Here is a 13,559-nt window from a genome sequence, read left to right on the forward strand (position 1 = left end):
GTCATCTACGCAGTAGTTACGATTCAACGAAGCCACACAGCGATATATAGTGTTTTGCAACATAACGTGACCGTAGAGGGCCATATGGCCCGACTGGTCCGCAACGCTTGGAAACGTAGAGGGCCATATGGCCCCTCCAGTCCGCAATATGTTAAGGGAAATGGGTTGCAGAGATTTGAATTAGATTGAAGGGGTTCAGGATCCAGTGACAGACTTTTGTACTCATGGTGATGAACCTGTGAATTATCTTCAGCAACCTAAGACGAATGGATCATTGTGTGCAACGCTGTTATACATTGTGAACTGGCAAACAGTTTCATAGCAAGAATGTTAACCAAGCTGATGTAAATTGACTGCTGCCTGCTGTGTGGTGTAACATTATGTTAATGTGCCAGTTCACGTCTTCCTGGCACTGATAAATGGGTCCTGAAATTGGAATCGAGGGAGGTGGAAGAGGGTAGTAGCAACAGCACATGTATCTTATACAGTATTTGTGTGAAACATACTGATTTAACCCTTCAGCGCAGTTTGCTGTACACAGTACGCCAAGCTGTAAGCTTAATTTCGAAGGCCCATAAATATGGAACGAACCATGCCAGCATGATGACTGCCAGCATGATGACGATTGCTGTGAATAAAGCTGAAAAGAATGCCTCTCTGTTCGTGTAAACATAACACTCAATTTCCTGCAGCTCTGCCAGTCAGTCTAAAAATAAACAGGTGACCTCACAGTGGTATCAACAAGTGACTATGATATCAACATACCACAAAGATGATATGCATGTGGTTGTGAATAAAGCAAACAAACAAGAAACAAAGCCCTGGTTGTTTGTGATTACAACAAAAACATGCTAGGAGTGGATCTGAAGGATCAAATGCTACAGCTGTACTTGCTTGAACGAAAGAAGAGCACTGTAGCCGGCGCCGATTTACAGCTGCCACGACTTTCGCTCGAGCTTGAGTTCTTTATCTCAGGATACGGGCGCTTCGGATATGGGAGTGGAACACACTTCGGGGTTAATAAATCAGGGATATCCACACCGTGTATTGCAGTTTTAATTTAAAATTTCATTCAATGATAAATATTTACATTGTCCTCCAAGCTAGCCACTCAGGCCATCCTACTCGCAACTCTTACTGTAAAACACTTATCTGTTCTCTGTCTACATTTCAACAGCTGTCCTCCTCCGCTCCCTATAACCAACTGCTCTCTCTTTACAAGTCCCCCAGTGGGCATAAAAAAACAGAAAATAACAAGAGAAAGCCAAGGGAGGAGCCGGACATCTGTCCTACATTCGTATTTTTCGAGAAGCCCATACACTTTTTTAGGTCTTCAAGGCACACGCAGGGAATCCAAAACCCCTCCTGGCCGGTCTCGCACAAGGTCGGTTCATGGGTTTATGACACTAGGAGCAAACAGGTGACATTAGGGACAATAGTGACACCCTAAGCCTAAGGAGGACAACAGCTGAATTACAACTAGACGGTCCTGGGATGGTATCTTGCCGGAGGAGCGTCTCTCATGGTGTTAAACAATGCATAAGTTGTTCATTCCCTTAATTAAATAATTTTGGCGAGGGACGTACAGTTACAGTACTAAGTGGTATCAGAAGTTATTCAAGAGGCTTCTCAGTGTAGCAGTACACAATGTAATGGTCATATTGTCGTGTAATGTGTAGTGTGATGTAAGTAGTATGATGTAGTTTGATGTAGTATGGCATAGGTAATAAATAGGTAGTAGTTATAAGGAATAACTTGATTCTTTTAGTTAACATGTACATATACTTTCGTAATCTTCACATTTCCAAACCGCAGTTGACAGTAAGAAATTATGTCTTGACCTCGACCTCTGATAAGACCTTCAGGAAGACACATGTTATGACTAGACAGAGGGGTTGAGAAGTATCTTGGCCCGGGTTCAAAAGGTCATATTACCAGCTATGCAACTGCTCATTATATCCTTGTATGTTAAGAAATGAGAGACTGAACTTAATTATAAACTGTAAGTATGATATAAGAAGTAAGTTTTAGTGTGTGGAGAGAGGAGAGACCAACAACGACTGGTCAAGTGTACATCCATTGTACTTGAAGATTTACTTATTCTATTTCTTGAAATTCTAATTAAACTATTTTCTACACTTAACTTTCTTCATCCTTCGAATTCCTTCGACTCTAGTCAAGACCAGAGTCCTTATCCCACGAACTAATTGGAACCTTTTATAAGAAGATAATTATACGACGTCTTATGGTAATGCCCCGAAGAGATCACCACGGCTACGCGACATAAACTGGTGTCAGCTTGGTGGGATAGAAGGAAATCCTCTCACTGACTTGTAGATACAGGTCAGTTCTTCGTACTTCAAAATTTTTCGGTGATCCACATCGAGGTGTTGGAGCATCATACTTCACTGGTCCTCTCCACCTGAGTGACTGGGAACGTCTTTTCTTCCTCTAACCGGAGTCCGACGCAGCCCGTCCGTCTTCTGGCGTCGAGTAGGTCTTCGACGATCGTTCGAGTACCAGTTGGGGTCCTCGAAGGGACACTGCACAACCCGACAGCCTGCAACTATCCTTCTTCGCGGTGGTATTCGTTTCAGTAGTGGCTCCGAGGAGCTACCTTACTCCCTTGCATTTTTCCAAGTAAGTCTTCAGTTTTCATTGTTGCTTCTGGCATTGTGTTAAATAGTAAACTAAGAGTACATTAGCTAGTTCGACATGCCTAATTTACAACAATCAAGGTCAAATAACGCAACAGATATTTTTGAAGCTAATGATCAAGTTGTTCATGTTAATCACAGAACTGTTTCCATAGATACGGCTGTTAAATTATTGAAAACTACTTATAGTGGCAATCAAAGTGAATTGCATGAATTTATTGATAATGTGGAAAATGGCTTCAGCCTTCTAGACCCTGAGTATCATCCTATCTTTTTAAAATTTGTTTTGGCTCACATAAAGGGGGATGCAAAAACAGTGTTAAGCTACCGTACTATTCCAGAGGAACTTCAGACATGGGAGACTGTTAAGGATAAATTAGAATTAAACTACGCAGTACAACGAACTCTTGACTTCTACGCCAATAAATTGTTCACAAGCAAACAAATGCAGAATGAAAACGTGACTGGATGGGGAAACAGGATAGAGAAAATGACCACTGAATTGACTAGGGCTCTTAACAGACAAATGGCGACTTGGTCAGTAGAAATGCAGGATGGGGGAAATAAAACAGTTTCATTATTGAGCAAATGCTGTTTCATTCAGGGACTTTATGATGATTCTATCAAAACAATTACACGGGTGAAAGCTGAGGACAAGCCATTGAAACAATTGATTGAGATAGCATTAGAAGAGGAAAGTGCTAGGAAATCCAGAGAACAATTCAGAGCTTATAATGTAAATCAGGGTCGAACTAAATATGTAAAAGACATATACCACCCACAGAATGTACGAAGTGTAGGTGGCACCCGTACCTCTTCTGTACAGGTAAAAAGGGAACCAGGAGTAAATGCAACTGCAACGGTTACTTGCTTCCGTTGTCAGAAGCCTGGTCATATGTCAAGGGATTGCAAGGGCAAACCCTTCTGTAAGGTATGTAATAAGGGTGGACATGAAACTAGAGATTGCAAGGGCAATCCGGGAAACAGACAGTAGGACTGTCTGAGCAACCCAGTTTCAGTCCATTTCAAAAAGTTGAAGGTTGCAACTTTTTAAAGGAACAGGTATGTAAGGAAAACCTAGTGGATAAAGTAACAGTGAACCCATTTGTTGTATATGTTTTATGTGATTATTTACCTGAAGGGTATGGAGAGGCATTGATAGACACAGGATCACAAGTCTCGTTAGTTAAACAAGATAGTTTAAAATATGCTAAAATAAAACCTGCGAATATATCATTCCAAACTGTAACTGGAGAACTATTCCCAGTGATAGGTGTTGTAAATTTGTGTATCAATAATGTAGAACGTGGAAAGGAGATGCCATTCTATGTTGTGAAACATTTGCCACAAAATGTTGACATGCTACTTGGTCAGGATTGGTTGGAACGTCATGACAGTGAAATTAAAATTCCCTGGAAACAAGACCCCATAAAATTACCTCCTTTCAGTGAAACGATTGTTCAATTTCCAACTGTTGAACAAGGGATAAGAAATTGTCCAAAACAAATGATAGGAAAGAATATTATTTGTGCTGATAGCATAGTTCAATGTGACGAAGGTAGATATTGTTGTTTGATAATTAATTGCAACGAAGAGGAGATGCTGGTAGAGAAGGTGCCTGAATTGACGACTGTTAGTTTGAAAGACAGTACACGCACAGTAAATTCATCAGATAGGAGAAATCTTTTGTTAAGTAAATTGCGGCTTTCGCATATTACTGAGGGCCTTGACAAACTAAAAGAGATTTGTCTCAATTATTCTGATATTTTTCGCTTACCAGGTGATAGATTAACGGCAACAAAGACAGCTGTACATTCAATTCCTACTCCTTCCATTATTTCCGGTACAGCATTAACTCTTAAAAACTACAGAATTCCTGAACAATACCAGGAAGAAGTAGACAGACAAGTGGAAGAACTGCTAAAACAGGACGTAATCACACCAAGCCAATCACCGTGGAATTTTCCGATTCTTGTCCTACCTAAGAAAGTTGACGCTTCCGGAGTCAGGAAGTGGAGAATCTGTATAGATTTTAGGAAGCTTAACCAGGTTACTGTAGGTGACAGTTACCCCTTGCCAAATATTCAGGTAGTATTAGATAAATTAGGGAAGTCCAGATACTTTTCAGCGTTAGACTGCGCAAGTGGCTACTGGCAGATTCCCGTAGCACCAGAAGACCAATGTAAAACTGCTTTTAGCACCCAGAAAGGACATTTTGAGTTTAAGCGCATGCCTTTTGGATTAAAATCTGCTCCTGCTACTTTTCAGAGATTAATGAACACGATTTTGATGGGATCAATCGGGTTACGTTGTCTAGTTTACCTAGATGATATAATAATTTTTGGCGAGACCCTCCAGGAACATCATTACAGACTTCAACAAGTTTTTCAGAAACTAAGAGAACATGACATTCAATTAGAACCATGCACGAATGTCCAATTGGAGGCCATCAAGGCATCTGACGAACATATGAACACTTAAAATTGTATGTATCATGGCCCCACATGTTCAAGGACATGGAGGTTTATATTCGAAAATGTCCAGTTTGCCAATTAAACAAACAAACATGTCTGAAGGTAAAAGCCGATTTACAAGTAACAGACACCCAAGAACAACCGTGGGATAAAATTTACCTAGATATAGTAGGTCCATTTTCTATGTCAACAAGAAGAAATAAATATTTACTTACATGCCAGGATAATCTAAGTAAATATATTATTGCCGTTCCAACTGAAGACATTTCAGCAGAAACCATAGCTCACAAATTTGTATTTGATGTTATTTTAAAATATGGTATCCCAGATCAAATTTTGACAGACCAAGGATCGCAATTCACGAACAATTTGTTTGTAAACTGTTGTAAATTACTACAGATAAATAAGTTAAAAACCAGTGTGTACCACCCAGAAAGAAACGGAAGTCTGGAACGGTCACATAAAGTTTTAGTTGAATATCTCCGTTGCTTCAGTAACAAGTTACAAGATGATTGGGATCAATGGATTCCTTTCGCTTGTTTCACGTACAATACTTCACCACACACTGTGACAAAATTCACGCCATATGAATTATTATTTGGAAGAATAGCAAAAATACCTGGAATGTTGCAACAAAAACCTCAACCTTTGTACAATTATGAAAATTTGGTGCATGAATTCAGACAGAAGTTTCAAGTAGCATGGCAGCAGGCAAAAGAGAGATTACAGGTTAATAAAGTAAAGCAATGTGAAAAGGTAAATAAAGCTAGGAACTGTAAGCAATATGAAGTAGGAGACTTAGTATTAGTTTACAGTGAACAAAGAAACAAACTTGATCCACTGTGGAAGGGTCCATATGAGGTCAAGGAGATAAATGGAACGAATGTTACTTTAACTAAAATAGGTACTACAGGTAAAAAGCAAGTGAAAACCCATGTTAATAGAACCAAACCATATATTACAGGTTTGGTTGAAATACGAAGGAAAAGGCATGGATGAATGTCTTGTTCCTACTTTGGTGGTATATGTATGTAACGAAAATAGATCAGCATACAGATGTATGTGCTGAAACACTGGACCTTGACAAGGGTTCGCGGATAACTCAGATCACAAGTCAAACAGGTGTTTACTTTGATAGTATGGGAAGCATATACTTTTTCCCAATGGAATGGAGTCTTGTAACTTATGTAGACCTAAGACCTGTTAAAGGTTTATGGAGACAAACTAAACAACGAATTGTAACACTAAGTGAAATGTGTAACAGACTGAGTAATGAGACTTGGTTTATCTATACTGATTGTAGACCAAGCGCTCCTTACTTTCAATCCAAACGACGCCTTGTTGACAGGCTAAAAGATATTTTAGTAGATTTAGTTGGACAAGAACAAACAAGAAGTAAGCGAGATTTATTTGATTTCGGTGGGAAAATTTTAAAATTCCTTTTTGGAACAGCCACGGAAGAGGAAGTTACATTAAATTATGATCACATAATGGAAATGGAAAAAGACCATAAGGAAATTTCAAGAATTGCATCAGAACAGTTGTTAGTTTTAAAATCAACCATTGTTACTATGAATTCCACTTCAAGGGATATACTAAGAAATGAAAAAAATTGAAGAAATTTTTGGAAAACTTAGCTCATAACGTAGAATTGCAGGATACGAAATTAAAATACGAGATTGATACAAGCCTTGTCCTAAGTGAATTGATTAAGCAAATTGAAAGAGGGATTGAAGAATGTCAACGCACATTAGACTTATTGATAGATGAATATTTACACGCTCAAATGGTGTTCTCCAACTTCAGATAATAACTATTCAGAAAATTAATGAGTTATTAACACAAGAAACCATGCCAGAATAAACAATGTTTCCTCCCTTCTCATCTGCAGAACTTATTTCCTTAATTAGATCTATTATTTATACACAAGGTTCATTTTTGGTTTACGTTGTGTATAATCCCATTAATTTTGGAAACTAGATTTACTTTATACAGAGTGATACCCTTTCCTGTAATAATGCAATCCAATGCTACAACGAAGGTGCTGAACGTAAGAAAGGAATACAGTTTTGTGGATTCTTTAAACAGACAATATGGACACTTGAAAAATGTTTGCAGCCTAGTAACCTCAACTATGTTTGTGCTGAGATGACGCCAATAGTGACATATGTACCTAATGTGGATTGTGTAGCTACCTTACTACATCCAAACAACCAGAAAATACCTGACAACTGTACCTTTATTTACTTGCCATTACGACAAGTTATGTGGATACCATTACATTTATGTAATGCTTGGTTATACGTAGCACCACAACTAGAGCTGTTTACTACAGTATGTCAAGATGGACAGCGACATTCTGATCGTTTGCAAGGTAGAGGTATCCTAGTATTAAGACAAGATTGTAAAGGATTGGGTAGTAAAAGCATCCTATATCCACTTTCTCATCACGAAACCAACCTAACCAAGGATGATATCCTTCCACTGGTAGATGTAAACATTGATTGTTGTTTGACACTCCCAGAGCAAGAGAAATTAAAAGATGTCCCTTGAACCTTCCTTTATCCAATATCATGTCGTCTATCAATGAGATAAACAGTGCTAGTCTTAGAATCGATGAGGTTAATACATTACTCGAAGAACAAAGACTTCAGGAGGAGAGAAGAACATTCTCTTGGAGAAAATTGGGTACTTCATGGTACACTAACCTGTTTTCATTACTGTTGTTTATTTGCATTTGGTGTGGTGGATGTTGCTGTTGTTCATGTTGTCGCAAATGTACCTTTTGGTTATTTAATCAGTGTTCTCCAAAGAAATGGTGGGCAGATTCAAGGCAAATCTGTTCCAATATAACCTTCACTAATAGCTCGATAAATCAAATTAATGTATCCTCAGATCCCATTCCATTGACTCAAGGCAGACCCGAAAGAAGAAGTCTAATGAGCGTACATGTAGCAGAAGTAAGTACAGACCAACCAAAGAAATCTGAGTCAAATCAATCCTTACATTCAACCCATGAATTAATTGAACTAAATGAGAAAGACGCTGAGCGAGAGCAAGTCCAACCACTTAGAAGATCAGATAGGGTGAAGAAAAGAGAATTGTGGTCTATGTACAAAAAATTGAGGCCTTTAGTAATGCCTACAATTTTTGTCAGAAGGAGGGAGGTGTCGTATAATGTACTGTAGTGTGATGTAAGTAGTATGATGTAGTATGGCATAGGTAACAAATAGGTAGTAGTTATAAGGAATAATTTGATTCTTTTAGTTAACATGTACATGTACTTTCTAATCTTCACATTTCCAAACCGCAGTTGACAGTAAGAAATTATGTCTTGACCTCGACCTCTGATAAGACTGTCACGAACACACATGTTATGACTAGACAGAGGGGTTGAGAAGTATCTCGGCCCGGGTTCAAAAGGTCATATTACCAGCTATGCAGCTGCTCATTATATCCCTGTATGTTAAGAAATGAGAGACTGAACTTAATTGTAAACTGTAAAGTAAGTTTTAGTGTGTGGAGAGAGGAGAGACCAACAACGACTGGTCGAGTGTACGTCCATTGTACTTGAAGATTTACTTATTCTATTTCTTGAAATTCTAATTAAACTATTTTCTACACTTAACTTTCTTCATCCTTCGAATTCCTTCGACTGTAGTCAAGACCAGAGTCCTTATCCCACGAACTAATTGGCACCTTGTATAAGAAGATAATTATACGACGTCTCATGGTGATGCCCCGAAGAGATCACCTCGGCTACGGGACAATATATCGGTGTCTCCCGAATAACAAAAACATGGACACACTAAAGTTCAGACTTTCACTAGCACAAGGTGTCGTGGGAAAACATGGTTCTGGTGTTCCTCGTCCTGTATACGGCCGTCCGTTAGTTGAGCCGCCACCTAAAAGACTCACAGAACGACATTTTCTGGAGCATATTCCAGCCACAAGAAAAAAAAGGCAAAGCCTCAAAAAAGATGTGTGGTGTGCACAAAACATGCTAAAAGGAAAGAATCTGCGTGTATTTATTGGTGTAGTGAATGTGAGGCAGGGTTGTGTTTAGATGGATGTTTCAAGAAATACAATACAAAACTCACCTTCTAATCCACTTGCTTCCATCGCTCAGATACAGGGCGCTCATATTATAAGGTAAGATTATAAAACCATCTTTTAAGATGATTTCAGTGAAAAATTCATAATTATATCTCATATATAGTTCAAAAGTTATGATACATAATATAATTTAGAGCAAAATTTAAATGAGCAGTTAAAAAATACTACCGCAGGAGGCCCCACAACAGCAATATTTAAATGCCCGTGCTGAAGGGTTAAAGAAAGTCACAGATGTAAAGTTATTCCCGTGCCATGAAGACCTGTGGGAGAGTTGAACTGGAGCTCCATGAATTCTTAACCTCAGCACTAGGTGCAAGTTAGTGGTTAGCTTCATGACCCATCCATCCACTTTACCCCCTAAGTAAGAGCCATCAACTACTGATTGGACAGGAGGCTGGGTATACATATACAGTAACTGAAGTGCTCAGTGACAATCATTGTGCAGCACATCACGCGTAAATGAGGCACAACACATTTAGTTCCGGCACTGTATTCTGACATACGAGCTGGACAACCGGGGTTTGGTTCTCTATAGAGAGCTTTCCTCTTTGTCATCATGCACAGACTGACCCCAGGGGCCCAACCTGTCTCCTGAGGGCTCTTTGTGTAGAGCATGAAGCTGATCACTGACATCAATCTTGTGCCAAGATTAAGAATGTGTGGAGCATCACCTCCATTGCTCCTGTATACCTTCATTGCTTGGTAGTTTGGCACAAGGGCAGATGTTGCATTCTTTGTTATTACAGGAGTATGTTTAAACTTTCTGTTTTGACTTGAAGAGCAAGGCAGTCACTGAAGTAGTGTAAATGTCTGTGTTTTGTTTATAGGTTGGTGTGCAGCAATGATCACATACGATCTGCAAGAGGAGTTATAGAGACAAGGTAATCAGTCATTTGCATTAAGCCTCATAAAAGTTGTTTCTTCTGGAGTGTGTCATGACATTTTCACTTTAAATTAACCATTGGCAGCAAAATTGTGATAGCATTTTCTGATGTTTTTAAAACTAAAGTAGTTAATATTAACTATTTACAAAAAAGACTTCTCTTTAAGATGATTATTGTGATGACAAAAGAGATAAGGACCTTAATGTAGTTATGGTGATGGGTGTCCATCTCAAAAAATCAGATAAGTTATTAAATGTTAGGCACATATCAGAATGTTTAGGAATCTTCATACACATGAAATCAGTGGTAGATCAACATATTTAAATATAAAACGTAATTACGTAAAGGGCAGGGATAGTGACTGGCTACAGGCTGGACGGCCAAGGGTCCGAGTTTGAATCCCAATGGGGCAAGAAGTTTCACTTTTCCATCTCGTCCAGAGTGGCTCTTTCCCTGAGGCATGAAGCTGACCACTCGTCTTCATCTAGTGCCAAGATCAACAAAATGTGGATCTATACATCAAACCCCCATACGTCTTCATGCTGTAGTGTTTAATTAGTTAAGCATAGGGACAACTTTACCTCTGATTTGTTTCATTCTGGTCCGCCACACTAACAATTATAAATATGAACCACTCCGTCCAATGTGGCATAAGTTTTTACTACATTAAAACTTATCTCCCTTACATGTTTCGGTCCTTACGGGCCATCTTCAGAGGGAACATCATTACAAACTGGAAACTACCATCAGTGAAAACAACACAGCAAGCCACGAACAAACCCTGGATGACATCAAGGACCTCCTCCTCAAGATAGACAGGCGGCACAATATCTGCCCCATACAAGAAGGACGATAGGAGTACGGACACGAACGTACGTGGTTTAAAAAAAATTTTTAACTATTGACAATAAAGGTCTTTTAAATAACATCTAGAAACTTTTAAAAACTTTACAATACCAGGAAGCTGCTGTGATTGTGAAACGTTCAACTTTATGCGTACTGTGCATTATACCTGTAGGATATAAGTGTATATTTTAAATCAAATCACCTATTGTGATGGTAGTTTCCAGTTTGTAATGATGTTCCCTCTGAAGATGGCCCGTAAGGACCAAAACATGTAAGGGAGATAAGTTTTAACATAGTAAAAACTTATATGTCACATTGGATGGAGTGGTTTGTATTTATAACTTTACCTCTTTGTAAATTATCTAATTATGTATTATTTTTGCAAGACATCTTCCACATTTGATGAAAATGAAATTTGGGATATCATTGGGAGGAAGAAAATGTGTAATTTGCATTCAGGTACCGACATGGAACATGTCTACTGGAAATATCTGAACACTGTTTCAGGAGTCAGTACTTACGTGCGTGGTTAGGACAAACAAGTGAGGGCTACCAAGATGTGTCATATTCTTTAGGCTCACTTCAACAATTTGTAATGTGCTTAAATTCAAAATGAGATGTATTGAAGTCCATCTGCCACACGCCTATTTAAAGCATATGTAATAAGATTTATTTGGTCAAGTTTTATGAATTTTGAAAAAAGAGTATATTCAGGTGGGGTGAAATTCAAAGCATTCCTTCCCACATCTTGGTGAAGTGAATGTATGGCTTGTAGGAAGAGTATCCCTTTTTACTTAAGATGGAACTGACCATTGTACTATCATAAGTTCCTTGTCACTGCTAAAAATGAGTAGTTGGTCATACTATTTGTAGACAGTTTTTTTATTTGTAATTGCAAAATTTTTCTTACAGCATTTCATGTTTCAGAGCAACTTGCTGCTCCCCAGCTTGAGTTACTTGCATGAAGTACAAGTAACTTAAGATGGGGAGGAGCAAGTTGCTGTGTGGAGTATACAATTCTAATTTTGTTTTGTTTGTCCACAAGTTGGAGAGAACACAAGGATGCTCATGGATGGCTTTGCACTGGAGAGGACATGTGTGGGATCCCGCCATATTTCATTATGTGTATCTGTGGGAAATGTGAAAGTTTGTAGTGCTGGAGGATGGGAAGAGGGAGTGGTGTTTACTTGCATGTTTTGCTGGGAAATATCGAAGCCCTTGCTGCGCACTGTATCGTAGAAAATAAAATTTGGCGAGACCCCACACGTGTCCTCTCCCCTCCCTGCAAAGCCAAAACCAAAGACTCGTTAGTTTTCATCATCTTTTATGAAATAAACGAACATATATGTTGCCCTACCTTCAACCACCTCCTGCAGATCCTCACCAAATGCTAGATGCATGCATTCAACATACTGTGAGACTGCAGAAAATGGCTGAAGGTAGGGGCAACATACTTGACAAATAAAACTGAATAAAATGCTATATAAACTCAATTTACCTGCTCTTACTGATTTCCACATCCAGACATTGCACCATCCCAGAAGCCCATTGTGGTCATCTGTAAAGGAAAATAGTAATAAATCATTCGTGTATCATACAGCAGCATGATCAGTTCTGAAGACTGAAAGTCTGTAACAAATTTCGTTTCCAAAAAAAATTTACTATTCAGCGTGGTTGGGTTTGAACCTGGAACCTCCAGATCTCTAGGCCAATATGCTAACCACTAGGCTAGCAGGGAGACCCTTACTTAAGTATTGTTGGAACCCGTTCATAAATTGTACACTTTGTAAATTCCCCTCTCATAGTGGGGGGCCAACTGCACTCCACACGGCTGGACAACAGGGATCAGAGTTTGAGTCCCCATGTCATCTAGACCAGCTCTGGAGTCCAGCCAACCTCCTATCCAAAAGGTAATGGGGGTAAAGCGGCCAGGGCTTGAACCTGATCACTCCCCCATACATCTTCATGGCATGGTGCTTAATCAGTTAAGCATAGGCAATTTTACCTGTTCAAAAAGTTAAATCACCAAAACATTGCCACTATCAAGATGACAACCTATTTGAACTTCTGTAAACATGAAAGTGCCTGATTTTATAGCTTTGTTTTCATTACGTGACTTCTGCATAACCAATAAAAGAAACTGAGCATGCGCGCACGTATGAAAATTACTGGTCACTTGGACGGGACCACCCAGGGACCATTATCTGCTTTCCTGTCCTCATACCGTAATACACCTCTCTTCCAGTTCCTCCTCAATACACAGTATAAATGCACAGACATCCATGCCTCAAGTGGCATTCGAACCCATGACCCCATCATTCGAAGACTCTTCATGCCTGAGACCACACCACCACTGTGATCAGCTATCCAATGGGAGTAAACTAGCCAAAGCTTGAAGGTGACCATTCAACAGCTACACCTCCACTCCCCCATACATTTTCATGGTAAGTAAAATAAAGCTATCCCTGTAACAGGCCATGAAGGCCCATAGGGTTGTGAGACGTTGAGGGTCCCACATTATCTAGACAGTCGGCTCAAAGAGAGTGCTTAATTAATTAAACCTGGGGACACCATGACACCAG

The 13,559-nt window shown here is 39.2% G+C and overlaps 1 protein-coding gene and 1 long non-coding RNA gene across 10 annotated transcripts in view; one reads left to right on the forward strand and one right to left on the reverse strand.

The window, feature by feature from the left end:
* LOC111861356 overlaps positions 1-10,646 on the forward strand; it is a 15,963-nt gene extending 5,317 nt beyond the window's left edge. The window contains exon 3 of the long non-coding RNA XR_002842225.2: positions 10,075-10,646. This is a non-coding gene — a long non-coding RNA (uncharacterized LOC111861356). The remainder of the gene's footprint in view (positions 1-10,074) is intronic.
* Positions 10,647-11,840: 1,194 nt separating this feature from the next.
* The window catches only part of LOC111861354, a 13,707-nt gene continuing 11,988 nt past the window's right edge, over positions 11,841-13,559 (reverse strand). For all 9 annotated transcript variants that reach the window (XM_033750288.1, XM_023845847.2, XM_023845844.2 and 6 more), the window contains exons 3-4: positions 12,476-12,535; positions 11,841-12,259 (exon numbers count right to left, since the gene is read on the reverse strand). In XM_033750288.1, the coding sequence (XP_033606179.1) occupies positions 11,997-12,259; positions 12,476-12,535 (323 nt within the window). In that variant the 3' untranslated portion in view covers positions 11,841-11,996. The remainder of the gene's footprint in view (positions 12,260-12,475; positions 12,536-13,559) is intronic.

This window comes from Cryptotermes secundus, unplaced genomic scaffold (assembly GCF_002891405.2).
Source record: "Cryptotermes secundus unplaced genomic scaffold, Csec_1.0 scaffold289, whole genome shotgun sequence".
Lineage (NCBI taxonomy): Eukaryota > Metazoa > Arthropoda > Insecta > Blattodea > Kalotermitidae > Cryptotermes > Cryptotermes secundus.